Source organism: Dendrobates tinctorius, unplaced genomic scaffold (assembly GCF_039654945.1).
Source record: "Dendrobates tinctorius isolate UK_male_01 unplaced genomic scaffold, ASM3965494v1 ptg000022l, whole genome shotgun sequence".
In the NCBI taxonomy this organism is placed as follows: Eukaryota; Metazoa; Chordata; class Amphibia; order Anura; family Dendrobatidae; genus Dendrobates; species Dendrobates tinctorius.
Genome location: NW_027361690.1, coordinates 92,300,353 through 92,325,756, shown reverse-complemented (window position 1 = coordinate 92,325,756; position 25,404 = coordinate 92,300,353). Strand labels below are relative to the sequence as shown.

General features: G+C 45.1%; 1 protein-coding gene across 7 annotated transcripts in view; it reads right to left on the bottom strand.

Annotated features, from left to right (window-relative positions):
* Positions 1 to 4,178: 4,178 nt before the first annotated feature.
* Positions 4,179 to 25,404, bottom strand: part of SMAD3 (SMAD family member 3) — a 121,935-nt gene continuing 100,709 nt past the window's right edge. For all 7 annotated transcript variants that reach the window (XM_073568921.1, XM_073568925.1, XM_073568924.1 and 4 more), the window contains exons 6-9: positions 16,127 to 16,339; positions 8,991 to 9,128; positions 7,738 to 7,882; positions 4,179 to 5,940 (exon numbers count right to left, since the gene is read on the bottom strand). In XM_073568921.1, coding sequence (XP_073425022.1) covers positions 5,817 to 5,940; positions 7,738 to 7,882; positions 8,991 to 9,128; positions 16,127 to 16,339 — 620 coding nt within the window. In that variant the 3' untranslated portion in view covers positions 4,179 to 5,816. The remainder of the gene's footprint in view (positions 5,941 to 7,737; positions 7,883 to 8,990; positions 9,129 to 16,126; positions 16,340 to 25,404) is intronic.

Genomic DNA, 25,404 nt, shown 5'->3' with positions numbered 1-25,404 from the left:
AAATGAGGATCAAACTGCTCCATGCACTATCTCCACCATGCTCTTTCTTGACCAACAGGTCGGCCGTTACAGTAGCCGGAAAATTAAAGAGGTTGTCCACTACTTTTACATTGATGGCCTAACCTTAGGATAGGTCATCGATGGCTGATCAGCTGGGGTCCGACACCCAGAAATCCCACCGATCAGCTGTTATCAATGTCTGTGGCCGCCGGCAAGAAGTACTCACCAAACTGCTCCGTCTACTTGTAGTGGGCATGGCTTAGTACTACACATCCGCCTCCTATTCAAAAAGGAGGTGGAGGTATAGTATCCTGCTGCGTACATTGCAATTAGACGGCCAGCTCCACAAGTAAGTACTTTCCCGCTGCCGACACTGATCCCAGGTGTTGAACCCTGGCCGATCAGACTTTGATCACTTATTCTAAGTATAGGTGATCAATGTAAAAGTATCAGACAACCTCTTTTAAGTCAGTGGAAAGGTGCAATACAATGCTTAGTTTGAACAGTCAGTGCTAACAGACTCCCCTAAAGCTGGCCAAAGATGCCACTAGCAAATAATATGAAGGTATTAGTGCTCCATGGGGGGGTTTTATTTTTGCCTTCTGGATAAACATGTTAGGCTAGTGTCATGATCTGTATGTCAATTCTGGTTTAGTGCTGCAGGGGTTAATGCTCTTGGCCTCTCTGGTTCTGGGAGGGCTTTAAATAGCCTGATTTGGGCTCTGTCAGTTGTCAGTGATACTTTTGACCTCGGCTTAGTTCCTGACCCCTGTGTATCTGTGGATACTGTCTACCTGTGTATGTTTGCTCATGTATGACCTGGTTCGTTCCTGTTTCTGATATGCTGCCTGCCTCTGTACTTGTTTTGCCTCTCTGTTATGACCTTTGCCTGTCCCTGACCATCCGTTCCATTGCTCCTGCCTGTACCGTGCTGCCATCTCAGGTTTCCAGACTCTGCTTTGTGACTGACCACATCCCTGTCTTGCCCCTCCTGTACTGTGCCATCTCCTGGCTTAGACCCGCGCCTGCCTGACTACTCTCTGGGCATCTCTAGCCCAAGTGCCACTCTCCATGGCTTGTCTCCGCCCCCAGACACTCCCCAGCAGTCACGTGCTTCAGGTCCTGTTCACCTGAAGCATGCATCTCCACCACTACCGCCCCGCTCCACAGGTATCTTTGAGCATATTTTGTTCAACTCAGGACACATGCACTGGCTCAGTGAGCAAGTGCAGTGCAGTGTTCCTGACAGCTAGAAGTTGAACTCTATAAACTTTACATCTACCTTAGAAACTATGAACAAGACATGCACGTTCAAATGACAGGTATTGTGAATTGTGGCAGAATTTGTGTTTTTATTGAATTAAAAAAAAGACCCTGACCAGATCTGGACCTTCAATAATTTAGGCTCCGTTCACATCCTCTAATTTAAGGCTACAGCATGGACATAGTGTAATTACCCATTATTATGGAGAGAGAAAAAAACAAAACCAAACTGCACAGTATACTTTAAGGCTGAGTTCACACGTAGCTTTTTTTTTTTTTTGCGTTTTTGCTGCATTTTTAAACGCGCAATTTTGCTGTGAAAACGCAAAAAAAAAAAAAAGCATCCTATGGCATTCCGCACATGCTGTGGTAATGCGTATTTTTCCGCAGTGGAAATGTATCGCAGAAAAATAAGCAGCATGTTCATTCTTTGTGCGGAATTGCGGGAAAATCCGCACACATAGGAATGCATTGTTCCACTTACTTTCCGCATGTGGCTATGGCCACCATGCGAAAAGGAAGCAAAACATTTGCGAATGGTACCCAGGGTCTGGAGGAGAGGAGACTGTCCTCCAGGCTCTGGGTACCATATCCCTGTTAAAAAAATTAAAATAAAAAATCGTCATATTCTCACCTTCCAGCGGTCCTCAGCGATGCTCCTGGCAACTCCCGTTCCCAGCGATGCCTTGCGACAATGACCTTTGACGTAGCGGTCTCGCGAAATCACGACGTCATCAAAAGTCATTGTCGCAAGGAGTTGCCGGGAGCATCGCGATGATCAGGAATGCTGCGCGGGACGCCGGAAGGTGAGAAAAACACGATTTTTTTTTTAATTTTAAACTTTATATCTACTAATGATGCCGCATAGGCAGCCTCAATAGTAAAAAGTTGGTTACACTAGTCAAACACTATGACAGGTTGGTCACACTCGTCAAACAATCAGTTTTCCAAGCAATGCTACAGATCGCTTGGAGAACGCTAGCATTCTGCAAGCTAATTATAGTGGTTTGAAAAAACCACTATATTGTAATCCGAACGCTGCTAACTTATTCTTCTTATTATTATTATTATTATTAAGTTGATTTCCGCAATTAATACAGCACGAACCGCTACACGCACAGACTCCGTTGAGGTGTCGTTTCGAAGCCAGCGTCCATGAGAGGTGTGCTAAGTATTTTTCGTGTCGATCAGATTTGTAGTTTTTGCGCAATTTGCGTTTGAAAAATTTTTTTCCCGTCATTGGAATGCACTGTCTCCAATGCTTTTCAATAGGAAATGGCAAAACGTGCCCTGAGGCGATTGAAATGACAGTTGAGCTCATTGATATGCACAGGCAGACCCAGTTACTATGCCAACACCTACGAACTTCACTTGAACCCCAGCACAGAGCCTCTGCCACATAATATCAGCTCTTAAAGCGAAACCCACAGCACAAATGCAAATCTAGCTTCATCACATGACACATGCCCCTGAGAGAGAATGTGTGCGCCAAAGTGGATTTAAAAGAAGCCCAGTGAGCCAAATAGCTCTTAAAGGGCCAACGCGCCAAAGTGATTGTTAAAGGGCCGACACACCAAATCGGAGACTGAGCCACCCCGGCCTCCAAATCGGAGGCTGAGCCACCCCGGCCTCCAAATCGGAGGCTGAGCCACCCCGGCCTCCAAATCGGAGGCTGAGCCACCCCGGCCTCCAAATCGGAGGCTCATCGACCCCGGCCTCCAAATCGGAAGCTCATCGACCCCTGCCTCCAAATCTGAGGCTCTTTGACCTCGGCCTCCAAATCGGACCCTGTGGGGCCCCACCCACCAAATTGGACCCTGAGAGGCCCCGCCCACCAAATTGGACCCAGAGTGGTCCCGCCCACCAAATTGGACGCAGAGTGGTCCCGCCCACCAAATTGGACCCAGTGGGGTTCCGCCCACAAAATCAGACCCAGAGGGGCCCTTGCCACAAAATCAGACCCTGAGGGGCCGCGGCCACAAAATCGGACCCTGATGGGCCCCGGTCACAAAATTGGACCCTGATGGGCCCCGGCCACAAAATCGGACCCTGAGGGGCCCCAACCACAAAATCGGACACTGAGGGGACCCAACCACAAAATTGGACCCAGAGTGGTCCCGCCCACCAAATTGGACCCTGAGGGGCCCCACCCACAAAATCAGACCCTGAGGCACCCACAGTTAAATCGTATCCTGACTTGAAAGTCTTGCAGGGGCAGCAGGCAAGTCTCTCTTAAAGGGGCAGCCCGGGCACCATTTCAAACCACTATCTGTACTTCCTTCAGGAAATACACATCTAGTTACGCTTGCAAATTGCTAGTTTTTCCGCGGGAAATACGCGAGAATTTAAAATGCGGATTTCTCGCATATTTCCCGCGTTATGGAATTCTGGAATTCCCGCAGGAATTCCACACGTGTGCACATAGCCTTAACCTCTGTTTGGAATGATACTGTATACTATTTATACTAAGCTATTCTGTAAGAAGAAAAAAAACAAAAAACATCCTGAATGTATGCCAAAAAGACATTGGGGTGGTCTGGAATTGTCACCAAGATTTTTCCTGATAAAGCCAAATGTGCTATCAAAATCTGACGTGAAAAGAGCCTAAAGGCTGTTTCAGGTGTCCAGGAAATCGGTCCGAGTGGAGACCGGCCATGGTTCTTCCTACCTGAATGTCACAGCTTTACATATGGCTAAGGCTGTGACATTCGGCTCGGGAGAGCCATGGCCGGTGTCTGCATTGTGGTCTATGGTCGGCTATATAGGGTTTATTTACATTCACAATCAGAACTTTACACAATCATTGAAAGTGGGAGAGAAGATAAAAGTACTGGACTTGTTCTGCATAACACCACTAATATATTGATTATTTTCCTTATTTGCTGCCGTGATTGGATGAGACGATAAACTTTAGATAATTGAAACCAGAAATGTATTTTGATGACATATATGATGGGTTCAGCTACAATATAATTCTGAAGTACATAAACAACACATAAGCAGAACTCAAAGTAACCAAAAGTCAGAAAAAGAGGCAGAAATATCATACAAATAAAAGACCCAAATTAATAAAAAAAGGAAATGGTAGGAATTTCTTATACAAAACATAAAAAATGTCTTGCAGGTTGTAGGCAACCCTGTTTCATGCTACAAAGAGATAGGGGTGAAATCCTACCAATATGCTACAAATACATGGTACGCCAGCCCCGACCTCAACTACATACTGTAGTAGTTTATGGAACTCAGCGCAGGTTGTTCCTAATCAGTTTTGGGATGACCGCGCTGGAGAAAGGTACATGAGAAGAAGACATATACTTCTGCAGCGCCACGGAGGATGTGCGCTTCACTGGTATCCTCTATACCAGAAGCTACAGGCAGCAAGAAATGAATTTCATCTCATACAAGCCAAAAACAATAAACTTCAGAAGGAGCGTTCATCTGAGATCTCAGGATCCATAAGTAACAAGGACCAACCCTATAGAGAGGGCTATAAGCTCACCACAAATGAGCAGCTTGCTGTTTTGTTGAGATTTCGGCTAGTATGACACGCTAGGGTCTGCACAAGTAGGAGGAACATGTGCTCTTTACTGAGAAAAAAAAAGGAGCCTCAGGACATGAACCAGATACCTGCGCAGGTAAAGAAAAGGTAACCAGCCTGACGAGGGAGGGGTTAAATACCAGGCAAAGTGCTATCCAGATGAGCTGCCATGGATTCCACCCAGTTGTGCCCTTCGTGGCAAGATCAGATCCACCACAAGCTGGGTTTATCAGTGAGATGTACCTGTAAAACAGCAAGCTTCACACTCAGGCGATGACACAAAGTTACATGTGAGCACTTCAGAAAATGTACTCCTCCAGTTCTCATTCCTTTACAAGTTCTTGGGACATTTAAGACCAGTCTGACTTGCTTTCCAACTCAGGACCTCACTACGAGCCTAGATGCGAGTAATGCTGCCGCGGTCCAATCTATAAACTTGTCCCACGTTTAAAATACACATCTGTTCCAACATGGTGAACAGAATTACCTTACCCTATAATGCATGAAGACGAGAAGAAAATTGAGCAAAACATATGAAGGTGACGGGTCACCCCTGCAGCACAGATCCATGGGAAGGGTGGTACTTTAAAGGCACGGTCACATCTAGTGGAGGAGAGAAGACCTAACACTTAAGAGTTCTGTCAGATATTTGTAGTAAAAAACTGTACCCTGTATCACAAAACGTGTGCTTAGTCTTTACACTGAGGTCCAGTGACTTTCCCAATTATACTATATGTTAAGTCTGTAGAGGTTTTGTATTGCAGTCTTCTCTGTATACGTGATGTCAGGGGTGCCCTGCAGTATTGGCAGGGTAAAACCGCTGAGTGTTTGTTTTCCAAAGTAATGCTGGGAGCCGGTAACATACCAGCTGCAAGAGGGGAAGGGTTCCAGATGAATGAAGTCAAGAATCAGTTCCACATTGGTTTGCCTTTGTGCTGCGGAGCTCTCGCTCTATGTGGACTGTGCAGTTCTGTTATTTTCCAGGTCTTTGAGTTTGTGACCCGGACACGCTGCTCTATGAGACGCTAGAGCATCGGATGGTTGGAGAACCCATCTGGGTGAGAACCTTATCCAACCACTGCAAGGGGCCGTTCAGGTGTAGCTCGATCCAACAGGGGGTGCTGGTCACAGTCTGGCGCCTGCAAAGACAGAAATACATATGAGGAGTAATTCTAGAAGTCACAACATCTGAATGAAAAAGGAACGGAGCCCATTTGATTAGACATATCATGGCGTGCTGTCATGCAGGCAGCAGACAACTGACTTTAATGCTGTTTATAGCATAGTGTTTTGCTACATTTGTGTCTTTTTTGGCGATCTTTTTGGAAGGGATCAAAACCAGTATGACCAGTTGTCAATTTAAAGTATCCAGTAAACTACTAAGAAGTCTACATATATGTAGCTTTTGGGCAGGTTTGTAGCATTTTGGGGATAAAGGATGCTTTATTTTTATAATGAAGATATATCTCGTAGGCATTTCAGATCCATAACTACTACTAGATACTTTTTTTCTTATCAACATGAAAAAAGGCAATGGTGCAAATAGCCATGATTACAAATGTTATATAATTTTGTATCTACGGCTGCTATACAGACTTCTAGCAAATCCTGAGCAGATTGTTTGTAAAGTTTCTCATTCCAGGTTGTATTACGGCAATGAAAAAACAGCTTAAGGTGAACCTACCAATAATGCAGCAATTTTCATTCTGCTGTTTGGAAAAAAAAATGACTGGAAATCAATTAAGTCAATGATTACTCCCTTATACCAGAAGAAAGAGTTCCCAAATAATAACAGGAATCTGATTGGATACTAAGGGGTTATGGCTCCAAGCGGTATCAGTTTTGATAATTCTCCCCATGTAAGTTCACCCGGATCACTAGTCTTATAGATACAGAACGGGGGGGATTTTTGTAATTGGTAACAGTAAACTCTGTATAAGTGATACACAAAGCACCTGAATTTCTATATACAGAAGAGCAGACATGTTTCCAGTGACTGTTTTCGTGGCATTCTTTTCGTCAGATGCTTCCTTACACTCCATAATAATAGGAGACTGGCTATGTACTCTGCATTCTGGTTGTTGCTTTGCTTTTTGTAGCTCTTTTTGGGATCAGGGTTGTTGTTTCTTTAGTAAAAAGCAGAATGCTCTAGTTATCTAGTTTTTTCCCTGGTGGTTTTCCCCCATATGCTTCTCTACAGAACTTCAAAACATCATACGCACCGGGAAAACAAATTCTTAAAAAATGTAAAACATAGCGTTTGTTATATGCTAATCACATCAACTTTGCATTCAGGGGCTAGTTCTGAAATTAGACAAGTCGGCTGCACGGAGATCTGCAGGCATGGTAATGAATAGGTTAATAAAGGAAGAAGTTAAGTGAAATGTGAGCAAGAAACCTCAGGATCTGTAATGAGGCTGCCAAACAGAGGCACATCTGGGTTCCATTAGTTCCTCTGGCTCTGCGCCAGGACTGAAACTGGCTGTCAAGTGTGGAAGATGAGACTTAACCCACTGCACACCAGGCACTGAAAAATCACTCTCCTGGTTTAGCCATAGTTTATCATAAGCCGTCCTGGGCCGTAAGGAGTTAAATAACGTAAATGGTCACTGAACATCTAGAACCCAGCAGACAAAGCGGAGATCTGCGCTGACTGTCTGCTGCTCCCACAATAGCAGAATGTTATACTCTGGCAACGGTTGGGCGTTACACCCTCCGTATAATGACATTTGTCACACTGGTGTCACCTCCCCGGACACGAAGGCTGAACCCAGCACGGCCACAACTAAATCCATTTCGGAGATCCCAGAAATAGAATGTCATCCCCTCTAATCAGTCACAGAAACAAGACTGGAGAACGTCAATCCCAGATTAGCAGATATACGGCACATGTCCTGCGTACACAGAACGAGCAGTCGCTGGCCTCTTCTACCAACCTGTACTCCGCTCCCCAGCCCTTGACGAAGCTCATCCGTATAGTACACATCCGGGTCAGCTGGTACACAGCTTCAAAGCCTTGGTTCACCGACTGGGCTAGTAAAGCAGCAAACTCCTGGTTATTAAAAATCTTCAGATTGCAACCTGCAACAGAGATTTCTGTTATTCTCACATCTACGAATGTCAGGCTCTTAATGCATGAATGGTCTCGCTAGGACGCCATTACTAGGAATGCTGGATCGTACACAACAAAAAAATCCCAACATCATCCAATGTGCCCCAAAACATTCTATGTCAATGGGAGCCAATGACAGACATACCTAACTACCGTATATAGCACTACCGTTGTGAAAACTGGGGCGGACATTGCCTATCAGTACTACTAAAGTAATCCCAAAATAACGTGTGCGCGGAGACCAAATAATATAAACATAAAAGGAAACATGTTAAAAAGTTTGAGTTTAACCTAATTAAATGTATTGGTAGCAATATCATCAGATTCCTGGTAACAAAGATATTTTTGCTCCACACAAAAAATTAAGGGACTTTTCCACTACTTTGACATTGATGATCCATCTTTCAGGCTAGGGTCACTCTAACGTATTTTCTCCTCCCATCGGAGAGATTCGAGCAGATTATGCTAATCACACTGATTAGAGTTTGATCAAAGTGCGATCCGATCAGAAAAATCAGACATGTGGACGTCTGCATAGAATAACATTGGTCCGAGTGCGATCTGATGTTTTGTCGAATCGCACTTGGACCGAAAATACGGCCATGTGCACGAGGCCTTAGGAAAGGTCACCAATATCAGATCCAACAATCGACACCCCCACCCATCAGATATTACCAGCTTTGCCAGCAGCTGTGTACACAATGGACAGAGCCTGGACTGCACAGCTCCATACAAGGTTTAGTGGCCCTCTTTGGTACTGCAGGTCAGTTCTTATTGAAGTGGATAGGATCTGAGCTGCAGTCGCCATGAGTGGCCACTAAACCGTGTATGGAGTTGTGTGTTCTGGCTCTGTACACGGTTTGCACCCGGCTGCCGGCGGAGCTGATTCCAGCTGATGGGTGGGGGCACCAGGTGCTGTGCCTAAGGGTAGAGCCTCACTACCAAAGTAACGGACAACCACTTTAATAAATCTGTGCACCCAATGTAAAAAATAACATGAAAAATCCTAGACAGTTTGCATTACACGGGATGCTGGGTCAGAAAGGTTTTTCATATAACAAGAAACACTCCTATTACCTGGCGGTATCTTGCACACAGTAGCGGGGTGCCAGCCATAGCGTTGGTTACAATTCGGAGATTGTACAAATATTGCACTGTCACTGAGGCATTCAGCAAACACTTCACCTCCAATGTAGTAGAGACGTACCCCTCGACCTGGAACAAACAGGAAAATAAATGTCACAACTGATTTATCATCCACCCCATCCATAGACCAGTATTAAAGAGAATCTGTTGGCAGGTTTCTCCCATATAATCTGAGAGCAGCATGTAGGGGCAGATACCATGATTTTCCAGCAATGTGTCACTTGCTGGTCTGCATGCTGTCATTTTGATACAAGCACAATTTTATCTTCTGCAGATCTAAAATGCTGAGCCCTGTATAACCCCGCCCACACCACTGATGAGCAGCTTTCTGCCTATGCACAGTGTACACAGAAAGCTGCCAATCGGTGGTGGTGACAGAGTTACACAGAGCACTTGCTTTGGATGCAGCAGACATCTAGTCCTGTAGTTATAATTTCCTACTGATAAAACCCAAATTTTCTTTTAACAGCAAAACATGGCCTAGTAAATGACACATCGTTGGAGTCAGGGGCTCTGTCCCTACATTATGTTATTCTCAGATTACACAGCAAAACATCTGCTGACAGATTCCCTTTAATATAATAAATGTCTGCGTTCTCTCACATGTGATGACCCAAACAGCCACCTCTGTGAAACAAAACAGAGCAATGCTTGGAAAACTAAAAAGCCACCACCGCCCTCCGATCTCTCTCAACAGAATGCAGACAGTTTATGGCAGCTTGTACTCTGAAAATAGAGGCAGAGCTTCTGCACACACTGTGGCAGCCTGTATAATCATTCCATTCACAGAATATAGCAAATCAATGCTGGAAATCACTCCAGCCTGGAAAGGGGACAACAAGTAATTGGCACACAGACACATACTGCAAATCATGCATTTCACCAAATATATTATATACAGTGTATAATACATCACATAAAGGATTAACAGGAGAACTCTGGGAGACTTATTTACAGAAGCTTTACATGGACAGATTGTTTGCCTTGTAAAACTACTGATATTTATTTAACTTTATGACTAGTTTATATAAGGCAGGATATTTTGGGTTGCTGTTTCTTTAAATAAGTGAACATCTCCGTATCAAGAAAGTACAAGTATAAATAGAAAAAGAAGAAAAAAAAACAACAACCTAGAAATACAAGTAACAGAAGAGCAGATGCTTCTCGCGCACCGCAGAGTCTTGCAGCTTGGGTCGGCCTTGTGGGAGTGTGGGGAGAAGGGGGATCTCGTGTGCTGAGGTTACACACTCGGTCCCTGCAGCGCTTCTTGGACAGCCTTCGTATTATGGGAGGTCCTCTATTCTAATGCTCAAAGGTCCAGAATGGAAACATTTTTTTCCAACCACTGAAATAACGAGAAGACTGAATGGTTCCAGTTACTTCCTCTCGGGCACAAATGTTCAGTTTCTGGAGAGAGCTTTGGGACAGTCCCCCTAGCAGAGGAGACAGAGGCCTGTACCCTGGATGGTGAGGGCCATGGTTAGCTGACGCTACTACTTTACCGCACGCTTCTCAGATAGAAGGGGGCCCCTGTGCAAGGACAGGATATGGGGCCTTTGCAGTCCCATAGTTCTGTCCATGAGAAAAGCTTCTTGCTGATTTGGAGGTGGTAGTGGCCCCCTACCTCTCGGGCCCCTGCTCGGCTGCACTAATGATATGACCACCCCTGGTTCTAACACAAGAGAGAATCTTGACTACTGCACAGAGAAATGTATTAGGGTAAGGCTATGTGCACACGCTGCGGATTGGTCTGCGGATTTGTATCTGCGGAACCGCAGATAAAACTGCAGGTAAAATGACCTGCGGATTGGCCTGCGGGTTTCCCCTGCGGTTTATCACCTCTACAATGGAGGAGATGGTAAACCACTGCGGAATCCGCAGAAAAGAATGACATGTCATTTCTTTCTGCGGATTCAAAACCGCAGCTTTTCCGCAGCATGTGCACAGCAGATTGTAAATCACATAGGATAACATGCTACTGTACACTGCAGAACTGCTGCAGATCCGCAGCGGCCAAAACCGCAGCGTGTGCACATAGCCTAAAGATAACATGGACTGAGGATGTGAGAAGTAGTGAAAGATTATCATTCTTCCCAGATGGATTAACTCCTTCCTGAATCATTGCTCCCATTGACCAGACATGACAGCTCCAAAGAGGCTATACCACTTTAAAGAGGCCTGATCAGCCCTCCTGACCAGAGATGAGTGAACCGTGGTTCGTATCGGTCAGTTAAGACTAGTTTCACACTTCAGTTTTTTGCCATCAGTCACAATCAGTTGGCTAGCGGATCCAGCTAAAAAAACTGATCCGTCGCATCATCTTTTCCATCCGTTTTTCGACGGATCCATTTTTTAAAAGCTGGCAATTCAGTGCGCTGTACAGTAAAATCACACTGACATGTTAGAAGTGAAAGAATAGACATATACACATAGAATAATATGTGTATATACACACACAGTACAGACCAAAAGTTTGGACACACCTGCTCATTCAAAGACTTTTCTTTATTTTCATGACTATAAAAGTTGTAGATTCACTCTGAAGGCATCAAAACTGAGTTAACACGTGTGGAATTATATAATTAACAAAAAATTGTGAAACAACTGAAAATACTGTATGTCTTATATTCTAGGTTCTTCAAAGTAGCCACCTTTTGCTTTGATTATTGCTTTGCACTCTCTTGGCATTCTCTTGATGAGCTTCAAGAGGTAGTCACCAGAAATGGTCTTCCAACAGTCTTGAAGGAGATGCTTAGCACTTGTTGGCCCTTTTGCCTTCACCCTGCGGTCCAGCTCACCCCAAACCATCTCGATTGGGTTCAGGTCTGGTGACTGTGGAGGCCAGGTCATCTGGCGTAGCACCCCATCACTCTCCTTCTTGGTCAAATAGCCCTTACACAGCTTGGAGGTGTGTTTGGGGTCATTGTCCTGTTAAAAAATAAATGATGGTCCAACTAAACGCAAACCGGATGGAATAGCATGCCGCTGCAAGATGCTGTGGTAGCCATGCTGGTTCAGTATGCCTTCAATTTTGAATAAATCCCCAACAGTGTCACCATCAAAGCACCCCCACACCATCACACCTCCTCCTCCTCGCTTTTTGGTGGGAACCAGGCATGTAGAGTCCATCCGTTCACCTTTTCTGCGTCGCACAAAGACACGGTGGTTGGAACCAAAGATCTCAAATTTGGACTCATCAGACCAAAGCACAGATTTCCACTGGTCTAATGTCCATTCCTTGTGTTCTTTAGCCCAAACAAGTCTCTTCTGCTTGTTGCCTATCCTTAGCAATGGTTTCCTAGCAGCTATTTTACCATGAAGGCTTGCTGCACAAAGTCTCCTCTTAACAGTTGTAGAGATGTGTCTGCTGCTAGAACTCTGTGTGGCATTGACCTGGTCTCTAATCTGAGCTGCTGTTAACCTGCGATTTCTGAGGCTGGTGACTCGGATGAACTTATCCTCCACAGCAGAGGTGACTCTTGGTCTTCCTTTCCTGGGGCGGTCCTCATGTGAGCCAGTTTCTTTGTAGCGCTTGATGGTTTTTGCCAATGCACTTGGAGACACTTTCAAAGTTTTCCCAATTTTTCGGACTGACTAACCTTCATTTCTTAAAGTAATGATGGCCATTCGTTTTTCTTTACTTAGCTGCTTTTTTCTTGCCTTAATACAAATTCTAACAGTCTATTTAGTAGGACTGTCAGCTGTGTATCCACCAGACTTCTGCACAACACTACTGATGGTCCCAACCCCATTTATAAGGCAAGAAATCCCACTTATTAAACCTGACAGGGCACACCTGTGAAGTGAAGACCATTTCCGGTGACTACCTCTTGAAGCTCATCAAGAGAATGCCAAGAGTGTGCAAAGCAGAAATCAAAGCAAAAGGTGGCTAATTTGAAGAACCTAGAATATAAGACATATTTTCAGTTGTTTCACACTTTTTTGTTAGTTATATAATTCCACATGTGTTAATTCATAGTCTTGATGCCTTCAGAGTGAATCTACAATTTTCATAGCCATGAAAATAAAAGAAAGGCCTTTGAATGAGGAGGTGTGTCCAAATTTTTGGTCTGTGTATGTGTGTGTGTGTACAGTGGGGAAAAAAAGTATTTAGTCAGTCAGCAATAGTGCAAGTTCCACCACTTAAAAAGATGAGAGGCGTCTGTAATTTACATCATAGGTAGACCTCAACTATGGGAGACAAACTGAGAAAAAAAAATCCAGAAAATCACATTGTCTGATTTTTTTTCATTTTATTTGCATATTATGGTGGAAAATAAGTATTTGGTCAGAAACAAAATTTCATCTCAATACTTTGTGATATATCCTTTGTTGGCAATGACAGAGGTCAAACGTTTTCTGTAAGTCTTCACAAGGTTGCCACACACTGTTGTTGGTATGTTGGCCCATTCCTCCATGCAGATCTCCTCTAGAGCAGTGATGTTTTTGGCTTTTCGCTTGGCAACACGGACTTTCAACTCCCTCCAAAGGTTTTCTATAGGGTTGAGATCTGAAGACTGGCTAGGCCACTCCAGGACCTTGAAATGCTTCTTACGAAGCCACTCCTTTGTTGCCCTGGCGGTGTGCTTTGGATCATTGTCATGTTGAAAGACCCAGCCACGTTTCATCTTCAATGCCCTTGCTGATGGAAGGAGGTTTGCACTCAAAATCACACGATACATGGCCCCATTCATTCTTTCATGTACCCGGATCAGTCGTCCTGGCCCCTTTGCAGAGAAACAGCCCCAAAGCATGATGTTTCCACCACCATGCTTTACAGTAGGTATGGTGTTTGGTGGATGCAACTCAGTATTCTTTTTCCTCCAAACACGACAAGTTGTGTTTCTACCAAACAGTTCCAGTTTGGCTTCATCAGACCATAGGACATTCTCCCAAAACTCCTCTGGATCATCCAAGTGCTCTCTAGCAAACTTCAGACGGGCCCGGACATGTACAGGCTTAAGCAGTGGGACACGTCTGGCACTGCAGGATCTGAGTCCATGGTGGCGTAGTGTGTTACTTATGGTAGGCCTTGTTACATTGGTCCCAGCTCTCTGAAGTTCATTCACTAGGTCCCCCCGCGTGGTTCTGGGATTTTTGCTCACCGTTCTTGTGATCATTCTGACCCCATGGGGTGGGATTTTGCGTGGAGCACCAGATCGAGGGAGATTATCAGTGGTCTTGTATGTCTTCCATTTTCTAATTATTGCTCCCACAGTTGATTTCTTCACTCCAAGCTGGTTGGCTATTGCAGATTCAGTCTTCCCAGCCTGGTGCAGGGCTACAATTTTGTTTCTGGTGTCCTTTGACAGCTCTTTGGTCTTCACCATAGTGGAGTTTGGAGTCAGACTGTTTGAGGGTGTGCACAGGTGTCTTTTTATACTGATAACAAGTTTAAACAGGTGCCATTACTACAGGTAATGAGTGGAGGAAAGAGGAGACTCTTAAAGAAGAAGTTACAGGTCTGTGAGAGCCAGAAATCTTGATTGCTTGTTTCTGACCAAATACTTATTTTCCACCATAATATGCAAATAAAATGAAACAAAAACAGACAATGTGATTTTCTGGATTTTTTTTTCTCAGTTTGTCTCCCATAGTTGAGGTCTACCTATGATGTAAATTACAGACGCCTCTCATCTTTTTAAGTGGTGGAACTTTCACTATTGCTGACTGACTAAATACGTTTTTTCCCCACTGTATATATATATATATATATATATATATATATATATATATATATATATATATATATATATATATATATATATATTCTTTTGTGTTTTAACCTGACAGGAGCATGCTCAGTTGAAAAAAAATGGATCCGTCACCGGCATCCGTCATTTGACGGATGACGACGGATCCTGCGCCCATAGGTTGTCATTCTAGCATTCTAGCAAACGACGGACAGCGACGGATCCGTCACGGTCCAATTTTTCAACGGACACAAAAAACATTGCTTTGTGCGGTGTGATCGGCCGCCGGACAAAAATTTTTCGATGGATCCAGCGAACTATGGACAAAACATGAGGCCATCCATCGCTAATACAAGTCTATGAGAAAAAAACGTATCCAGCGGCATCAGTCGCCGGATCCGTTTTTTTAAAAAAAAAAACTACGAATTGTGACTGATGGCAAAAAACTGATGTGTGAAAGGGGCCTAAGTGTCCGGGGCTAAGCGCCAAACATGGACTTCTCCCAGAAGTCCGTTATAATGTTCAGAGTTTCGGGGAAAGTCTGAGAGGAGAGAGAGGGAGATAAAGAATTTTCCTTGCTGAAAGTTTTGGCCCCATTGGGTTTCTGGTTCTAGTTCAGGTACAGTTTTAGTACTCAAACCAAACTTTGGAATAAAGCTCAGGTCGGGTACCAGAACTGCCACTGGTCTGCTCATCCCTACTCCTGACTTGTCCGTATCAACAAATACTTGTAAACCTCATAGAATTTTAGTTAGGCAGGACATATTGTTTACTGAGCTACTACTATTATTCCTCATGAAACAGAAGAAGAAATAGACACATGGGTGTTACTTTTCCACAAATCAATGAGGTCTGTCCCTACATGGTCTAACACTGTACTAGTGGCATTACATTACAGCCTAAACTTCATTCTAGAGCTGCATTCACAATTCTGCAAGCTGTAGAGCAGAAATCCCATATCACTCCCTCTCTGTGGAGAGCTGGCTCTGGGGATTTCCCAGTAATTTTGTGTTTAAAACTCCCAGATCACAATGGGAGCTCAGCTAAGCTTGACAGCTGCCAAAGACCAGCATCAGAATTATGAATGCAGCTCTGGAGCACAATGTAATATAGAACTGAATGTATTCACTATTATATTTTTATGTGAGCTGTAAAACTGCACTTTTTGGTTGTTACAATAGGGAATCGCTGCTTCAATAGTGAGTTGCACTTTTTTTTGTACAATCAGGTCAGATGACTTGACATTTTCAGTAAATAATGATGCAATTTCTCACAACCTATGGCTTATTTTCTAGCAGGTTATGTAAAACCTCTGAGCTGTTATTATAAGAACCTACTCCCTATTTTCCTTCACGTATGATACATTATACTTACCGATGTGTCTCCGGGTCAGCTCCACAGCAGCATTGCGATTAACGTTCGAGAGCAGGCCCAGGCAGAAACGCTCAGAGTTCGAGGGGTCTGTAAATCCGTCTACTGTCATGGAGGGTTGGGACGCGTGAAAAGTCTCCCCCACTCGCTGGTTGAGTTCGTAGTAGGAGATGGAGCACCAGAAGGCAGGCTCACAGTATGTGACAGGCTGGAGATCTGCGCACACATAAAGTCAACATTATTGCTTGCATGGTGAATAATGTGCATTTTCAGGCTTGAGAATCAAAAATGCATTTTGTTCCTAAAATTGAGAAAATATTTTTAAAATTTTCCAAAAAATAAATTCTGGCATCCCATAAATCTATGTCAAACTGTACAAAAATGCTGCACCATAGCTGTGGAAATGCAAGGAAGCCGTGAAGCCAGTGTGAGTCTAAGGCTCTGTTCATACACGCAGCTTCCATTCATACCAGCAGCCATAATGGGAAGCCAGATCCTGCATACGATGGGACCCAAGAGGTATTGATGAACCCTACTTACACAGGTTCTGCCATTTTTGGAGGCAAAATTTATTGTAGCTGGGATCTCTGATAAAACAGGTAAAAGAAGCTTTGAACTGAGCCTTTAAGTGGGTTTCCGGTTAAAACACGATATCTCCTGCCCACATGATATATGATAACTTATTGATCGGTGGGGGTCTCACTGCTGGCGCCTGCACTGATCCACAGAACAGGGCACTTTGATCCCCATTAGAATGGAGCAGCAGTGCTCACGTGCATCCATTCATTTTCCGTGGGGCTGCTGAACGCTGTGCTGGGCTTTTTACAATTTTTTGGTTCTGACGACTGGTCCAAGCTACAGTAATTCCAACCTCAACATCAGTAAGTAATAACCATTCCTGTGAATACGTCTCATAACTTGTTTTCTCTGGACAGCCCCTTAGGGTAAGTGCACGCCATGTTTCCCTGGGCGAAGCTGCTTCAGGAAAGCTTTGTTGGAGAACTTACCATCATTTTTTTTTGCAGCGCTGGAGTCTTTTTACCATTGTTTACACTATAAAGAGCTGGTGGCTTCCAAACGAAGTCACCTACATAATGAACACGGTTTTCTGAACCCTAAGGCTGTGTTCACACGTTGCGTTCTTGCAGCGTTTGTTTATGCAAATTTTCAGCTGCATTTCACAGTACCAGCAAAGTCTATGAGATTTCTGAAATCTCATGCACACACCTTGCTTTTTTATTCCTCATTTTTTTGTGAAAGAGCTGTGGTTTTGCAAAATGCAGCATGTCACTTCTTTCAGCATTTTTCACCCACTGAAAGCGATGGAAGTGCAAAAAAACACTGCAAAAATGCAGGTATCAGGTTTTGCTCCGTTTTGGGTGCCAAAACCTAATGAAAATGGATGAGGTTATTTTTTTATGCACTAAACTTTATCGGCATGCACAAGAAACAAATGTACCCTGACAAAAACGCAGCAAAAAGTAAGCAAAACCTGCTTTTTGTAAGAAGCTTAAAAGCAGCTTTAAAGCAAACCTGTCAGCAGGATTTTGCTAAGTAAATTACAGACAGTGTCAGGTTGCCGCCGTTAAACTGATTAAAATGATACCTGTAGTGAAGAAATCTGTCTTGTGGTTTTTGTTTAATCAGTGTTAAGGGCCTGTCACACTAAGCGATATCGCTAGCAATATCGCTATAACGTCACTGGTTTTGTGACGCAGCAGCGATATCGCTTAGTGTGATGCTTACCTCCAACCGGCTCCCCCGCTGATTATCGCTGGGCCGTTTCTCGTCGTGGGCTTCCTGCTGTGGCGACGAGCGACGCGTGGATGCGGGCGGGAGGACGTCTTTATCGCCTCGTCTGACAGGTAAGTAGCGACCCCCAACCCCTGCTATGTTGCTGGTGAGATCTGCCTGTTTGGCAGCTCACTAGCGACCACTTAGCGATGTACCAGCGATCCTGGCCGGGTCATATCGTTGTCGGGATCGCTGGTACCTTTAGGGCGCGTGCCCATGATGCGGAGTTGCTGCGGATTGGACGCTGCGTACTTGTGCAGTGTCAAACCTGCAGCGGCCATATGCTACAGCACAGACCCCCACGGATCACCTGTGGAGACGGACATGCGACGCTTCTTTCCCGACCGCAACATGTCTATTTCTCTTGTGGAGACTGGCAATAGAATGTACTGGACGCGGTGAATCCGCACAGCTCACTGAACACATGAGGATTCACCTGTGTTCAATAGTCGGCAGCTCTGCGGACGCAGCGAACATGCCCTGCCCTGTATCCAAAGTGCTGCTAGTTCCGGATTGTAGACACCCGGCCTTATAAGTTTGCAGTTAATGATATGCCCGTGCTCTATGCTATGTTCACACGTTGCATTTTGTTCCCTTTTTTGCATTCAAAGTTTAAAATAAACATGTCGTCAGTGGAATTTTGCTAAGTCCTGCTGGCTTCTGTGGCTCAGAGCATGAAGATCAGACTCTGCCTAGTCCCACCCCAGGGCACGGGCATATCATTAGCTGATAACTTCAATCACTGATTACACAAGAACCACAAGACAGATTTCTTCAACCCAGGTATCATTTTAATCAGCGTAACAGCAGCAACCGGACAATGCCTGTAGTTCACACAGCAAAATGCTGCATTAAAAAAAAAAAAACGTAGCAAAAATGCAACATGTGAACATTAAAAGACTGAACATGTGCACAGCAATGTAGTTTTCACATTGGGTTTGCATTAGGTTCATTTTATGCTGCACAGGCAGGTTTCAAGTGGAATGAGCTCCTTAAAAAGGTGCGTTTCCACATCAAAAACTCATTGTTTCCGAACACCTCAAAGATATCCATATAAACAGGCATAGATGCCAGAGTTAATATCCTCAGCTATACCTGTTACGTTGGGCGACAACCAACATGATCACCATTGCTGCTTGCTACCAAGCTTTCCTAGAGTCCAGCATGGTAAATCTGCCCAGTTATGTAGGGGGAATGCCTCTTAAAGAGAACCTGAAGCTGATACATGCTGCCCTGCGTGTGTGTATAGGAAGGGAGCTGTCAATCCACGGCAGCAGATGGGAAGAAGCCACCAGGTACCCAACAGTCACCAGTGCGATGTCTATTAAACTGTTTATCTCTGAAACTCTGCAGCATTTCAGGGTTAAACATATATGGCTGAAATCACACAGCCGGGGATCGGGCAGCATCTGTCCACGGTCAGTTCCCTTTAAGTAACGCTTTTTTAGAGCTCTATATTAGAAGTAAAGAAGAAGAAGTGTTCTGTGCGATGTTCTCATAGTGAAGCAATGAAATGGCACACTTTAATGTTAATACACCATAGAGGTTTTCACCTCAGAAACCACAGCTTTCTTTAAGAAGAGGAAGAGCAGAGTGAGTGAAGTAAGGCAGATCTCACTCCCACAATGCTGCAACCCCTCTGATAAGGACAGGCCCCTCATATACTCAGGTCTGGCTCACGGCCAAGCAAAACCGCCTGACCTAAACTCTGCATCCGGCCAACTTCCCCGGGATCAGGAGGAGAGCACTCAGGGGCATGTTTATATTAATATTAATACGCAGCGCTATCGTAATGTATTATTCTTACAGAATCGCTGACAATCCACTTTACTGTGAAAATATACAAAGATATCAACACTCATCGGGAACAGATGTGGCCTGGGACTAATATGTGATCACTTTGCCTCCCTGTGCCACAGAGGCATCCGTCACGTCACACTGCATGGCTCAGTCCTAGGATCTGAACAGAAAAGACTCCCACTTTCCAAAGGGCAAACCATAAAGCCGCACTTTATATGAAGCACAGCTAATATTGATGTGAACTGGAGATACAGGAGTTTAAAGGGAATCTATAATCAATGGTTTTTTTCTTGCGAGGTAATGTGAGAACAGCATGACGTAGGGGCAGAGAGTCTGATTCCAGCCATGTATCACTGACTGGGCTGCTTGGTATAGTTTGGATAGAATCCCTGTGTTCGCCGCTGTAGATGTAGCAGTGCTATGACTGCTGAGCTGTGTATATCCTCGCCCACACCCCTAATTAGCAGCTTCCTGAGTACATTGTCAGCAGGCTGTCAATCAGGGGTTACACAATTAGCTGGACTGCCTTCCCCTAGCCCTAACTGAATGTATTCAAACTACAGCAAGATGCTAAGCAAGCGACAAATCCCTAGAATCAGGCTCTCCGCCGCTACATCATTCTGATCTCAGATTAAATAGTAAAACCCTGCTGACTGATTCCCTTTAAGCAGTAATTACAGGGTTGGGAATTTTTCAGAAGGTCCTGTACATATAACTATGGAAGAACACTAGCCTCATCATCTCCCCAGCCTGAATTTGGTGATAACGGAGAACAGATTGTGGTGAAACGCATAGCTAATATCTATATAATAGATTTTTGCATCTGTGTAACGGTATAGCGGTATAACCGTATATAAGAGAGGGGGAAAAGCCATTCCTGAAACATTAATTTCTTGTGCTCTTATGCCACTGCCCCGGTTGTCCCCACCAGTCTCTGTTTACTTCAGTGCAGTAATAATGTACCGTGCAACCACATGACCACTGCAGTCAATCACTGGCCAGTAATGCTTAGGACAGCTCACTGCAGACTGATAATTCATATCACAATTTATAGTATTACTACTCTTGAAATAGTTCTTTAAAATTGACGGCCTGTTATTAGGATAGGCCATCAAAATTAAATACTTCTTGTGAAGAACCTCCACCCTAGGACTGTCCAGAAAGGAGTTACGATCTTTCATAGGTTTTGGAGTTTTGCAGCTGCAAGGGATGGGGATTTAGGTTCAGCCCAGAGGGCAGGAGGAGAGTGACCCAGAGGGGTTAAATCATGGGTCTCAAACTCAGCAGAGTAAATGGGCCGCACATAAAAAAAAATTTGAGCTGGGGGGCCGCATTCCTTTCAAACGTCATACACCTCGTACACACACACGGCTCCGCTCCGTCCACCTCGCACACATACAGCTCCGCTCCGTACACCTCGTACACACGCGGCTCCACTCCGTACACACGCGGCTCCGTACCGTACCGTACACATTGTACACACGCAGCTCCTCTCCGTACACCTCGCACACACGCGGCTCCGCTCCGCACACTTCATACACACACGGCTCCGCTCCGTACACACAAGGCTCTGCTACATCCACCCATAAACTTACCTTCATCCAGCACCATGACAACCAGCACAGACAGCAGCGTCCTGCATACACTGAGGCCCCTGATCATGTGACCCCTGACTCCTCCCCCTCCTGTGACCTCATCCCAGAACAGCCATCGCGCTCTCCGGAATGCGCACCTTCCTCCTGCCTCAGGGAGACATGTGGTGCACTGCGGGCCGCAGATGCCTGCCTCAGGGGGCGCATGCGGCCCGCGTGTTTGAGACCTCTGGGTTAAATGCTTGTGTAAAGCATGGCTAGTGCTTTTTCTCTGGGGAGGTCGTGACGACATAGTGTGTGGGAAGAAGTCGAGGAACAGAGGGGACCACAAGTCTCCCGCTGGCAGCCCCTTCCCCGCAAGCCAGGCCTTTCATCTACTGGTAACTGACCCATATATTCTGATTATATCTTTTGTCCTACCACTATCTGTATTTGCATATCTGACCATTGTATAAGTATAACAATCGTGTACATAGTATATTGTCTACTGTGCCCTTAAGGCGATTAAATATATAATTTAACCTTGGGCTGCTGTTTTAGGTTGATCCATGAATCCACATGTCCTTTTCTCGGTTTAATTTTTCATGCTACCGGGGTTGGTTTCTGGTCTGATATAATCCTGTTAACGGACCCGGCTTATATCTAACAACGAACTGGAGGCAGTCCTGCTGGGCTGAGCAGGCACTATTTCACTAGTGCTAGTGAAACGGGCCTATCAACATTTCAGGGTTCTGGGTGAGTGTGGTGCCACATCAGTGACTGTATGGGCCACCTCCTCTCACTCCCTGTGCCCTTGTGGATAGGGGGTATCTGTGTAAAACTGTGCCAAGCTGACCTTACGTGTCCCCAGTGGGTGCGGAATGTCACATTGGTACAGGTGGGGAGACCTTATCACGTGATCCCGCTGACGTAATATTGACATGAGGCGGAATGACAAGGTGCAGATTCTTCACAAACGGTGGCAGTGGTGGGATACTGTATGATCTCTCTGGTGCCATCCGTCACACTTGTGGTTGCTGTTTGAAGAAGCCACCCCCATCGTTTATCAGTCACAGTTTCATCATCGACTGTCCCTGGTATTAAAGCCTAGTTCTATTCAACTGACGAGGAGAAGCTGTGGTAAAATGTATAACCAACGCTTGGTAAACTACGAAGGGGTCACAGTACTAGTTGGGGCACCAATGAAGGGGACACGGTGCTAGCTGGGGCAACCATGAAGGGGACACGGTGCTAGCTGGGGCAACCATGAAGGGGACACGGTGCTAGCTGGGGCAACCATGAAGGGGACACGGTGCTAGCTGGGGCAACCATGAAGGAGACACGGTGCTAGCTGGGGCAACCATGAAGGAGACACGGTGCTAGCTGGGGCAACCATGAAGGAGACACTGTGCTAGCTGGGGCAACAATTAAGGCGACATGTTACTAACTGGGAAACAATGAAGGACACACAGTGCTAACTGTGACAACAATGAAGGCAACATGGTGATAGCTAGAGCAACAATAATGCAGACACAATGCAAACTGGGGCAACAATGAAGAGGACATGGTACTAGCTAGAGCAACAATGAAAAGGAGACGGCACTAGCTGGGGCAACAATGAATGTGACACAGTAGTAGCTAGGGCAAGAATGAAGGGGAGACGGTGCTAGCTGGGGAAACCATGAAGGAGACACGGTGCTAGCTGGGGAAACCATGAAGGAGACACGGTGCTAGCTGGGGAAACCATGAAAGAGACACGGTGCTAGCTGGGGAAACCATGACGGAGACACGGTGCTAGCTGGGGAAACCATGAAGGAGACACGGTGCTAGCTGGGGAAACCATGAAGGAGACACGGTGCTAGCTGGGGAAACCATGAAGGAGACACGGTGCTAGCTGGGGAAACCATGAAGGAGACACGGTGCTAGCTGGGGAAACCATGAAGGAGACACGGTGCTAGCTGGGGAAACCATGAAGGAGACACGGTGCTAGCTGGGGAAACCATAAAGGAGACACGGTGCTAGCTGGGGAAACCATGAAGGAGACACGGTGCTAGCTGGGGAAACCATGAAGGAGACACGGTGCTAGCTGGGGAAACCATGAAGGAGACACTGTGCTAGCTGGGGCAGCAATTAAGGCGACATGTTACTAACTGGGAAACAATGAAGGACACACAGTGCTAACTGTGACAACAATGAAGGCAACATGGTGATAGCTGGTGCAACAATAATGCAGAGACAATACAAACTGGGGCAACAATGAAGAGGACATGGTACTAGCTAGAGCAACAATCAAAAGGAGACAGCACTAGCTGGGGCAACAATGAAGGGGAGATTGTACTAGCTGGGGCAACAATGAATGTGACACGGTACTAGCTGGGGCAACAATGAAGGGGACACAGTAGTAGCTAGGGCAAGAATGAAGGGGAGACGGTACTAGCTGGGGCAACAATGGGACACAGTACTAGCTGGGGCAACAATGAAGGGCACACGGTGTTAGCTGGGGCAACAATGAAGAGGACTTGGTGCTAGCTGAGGCACTAAAGAAGGGGACATAGAACAAGCTGGGGCAACAATGATGGGGAGACGGTACTAGCTGGGGCAACAATGAATGTGATATGGTACTAGCTGGGGCAACAATGAAGGGGACACAGTAGTAGCTAGGGCAAGAATGAAGGGGACACTGTGGTAGCTGGGGCAACAATGAATGGGACACAGAACAAGCAGGGGCAACAATGAATGGGGACACGGTGATAGCTTGGGCAACAATGAAGGGGACACCGTGCTAGCTGGGGCAACAATGAAGGGACACTGTGCTAGCTGGGGCAACAATGAAGCGGACACCGTGGTAGCACCATGGCTCCTGACTGTAACTGGCAGCTCTGATTGATGCAGTTTAACCCCTTGCACATCTTACATGGTGCTGCATCATGTTACGTCAGCCAGGGGCCTATTGAAGGTCCCAGTTTCTGCATCTTTTGCCCTTTATAAAGATTTATTACAGGGAATGCTTTATGGGAGATCTCTAAAACCCTAAATTTACAATACACTGCAATTCTAAAATACCTAAGAGAAAAATTTTTTTAAACTATTCAATGAAAAAAAAAAAAACATTACACTTGTAATGTCTCCCTCTTTCTCATTAAATTCTTCCAATAAAATAATAAAAAAATAAGCATGGTCGGTATGGGTTGGTCCAATATCCAAACTTAAAATAAATACGGTAAATGAACTAAATTGTTATAATGTGAGTTAAAGGACATAAAAAATAAAATATGCTAGAATTGTGTATGTATATATATAGCTAATACAGTTGTAAAAAGGTACTAATAAAAACTACAACTCAACTCAAAAAACAAGCTCTGGGGCCCCATTCACAGGGTCAGTACAGTATTTGGTGAATATTTTACCTCCGTATTTGTAGCTAAAACCAGGAGTGGCTGATAATCCAGAAGTGGTGACAGGTTTCTATTATACTTTTCCTCTGACTGTTCCTCTCCTGGTTTTGGCTTACAAATACTGAGGTAAAAAATTCACCAAATACTGAGGTAAAATACTGACCAAATACTCAGTGTGAACATGGCCTACAACAGCATGATATTTGAAAGCAATGAAACCTAAAAGAAAAAAGAAAGCTTTATACAGTTAGAACCACCGTTATCACACTGACCTGCAGAATTTTAATTACTAGGTCATATTACTGAGAGGACGTGGATGAAAAAAACAGATGCAGGTGCTGTAGCCGTGATATTGGGGCGTCACAGACACGGCGTGCCTAGCGGTCATCTGTCCCTTATGTTACACAGCGCTGACACACTCAGCTGGCCGCATCTCTTGCCTTGTGAATCATTGAGATTTTGGGCATCTATCACAAAGCGACGGCAGATCAGCTCATGCTTAGCGAGAGCCAGAGCTTACAGCAGATGGGAAGGACTGAGTCACAGAGCTGGAAAGACCAGAGTCTGAGGCCAATAACTGATAAAGAAATGGCGGTGGCTGCGGCCCACGTTCTCTGGCGCAAACACACACACAGTCACAGATACACAGGGAAAGCTCTGAGTAATCAGGACAAGGCTAAATCAATCCATCTATATCTGGGATTAACTTGCCAGTGCTCAG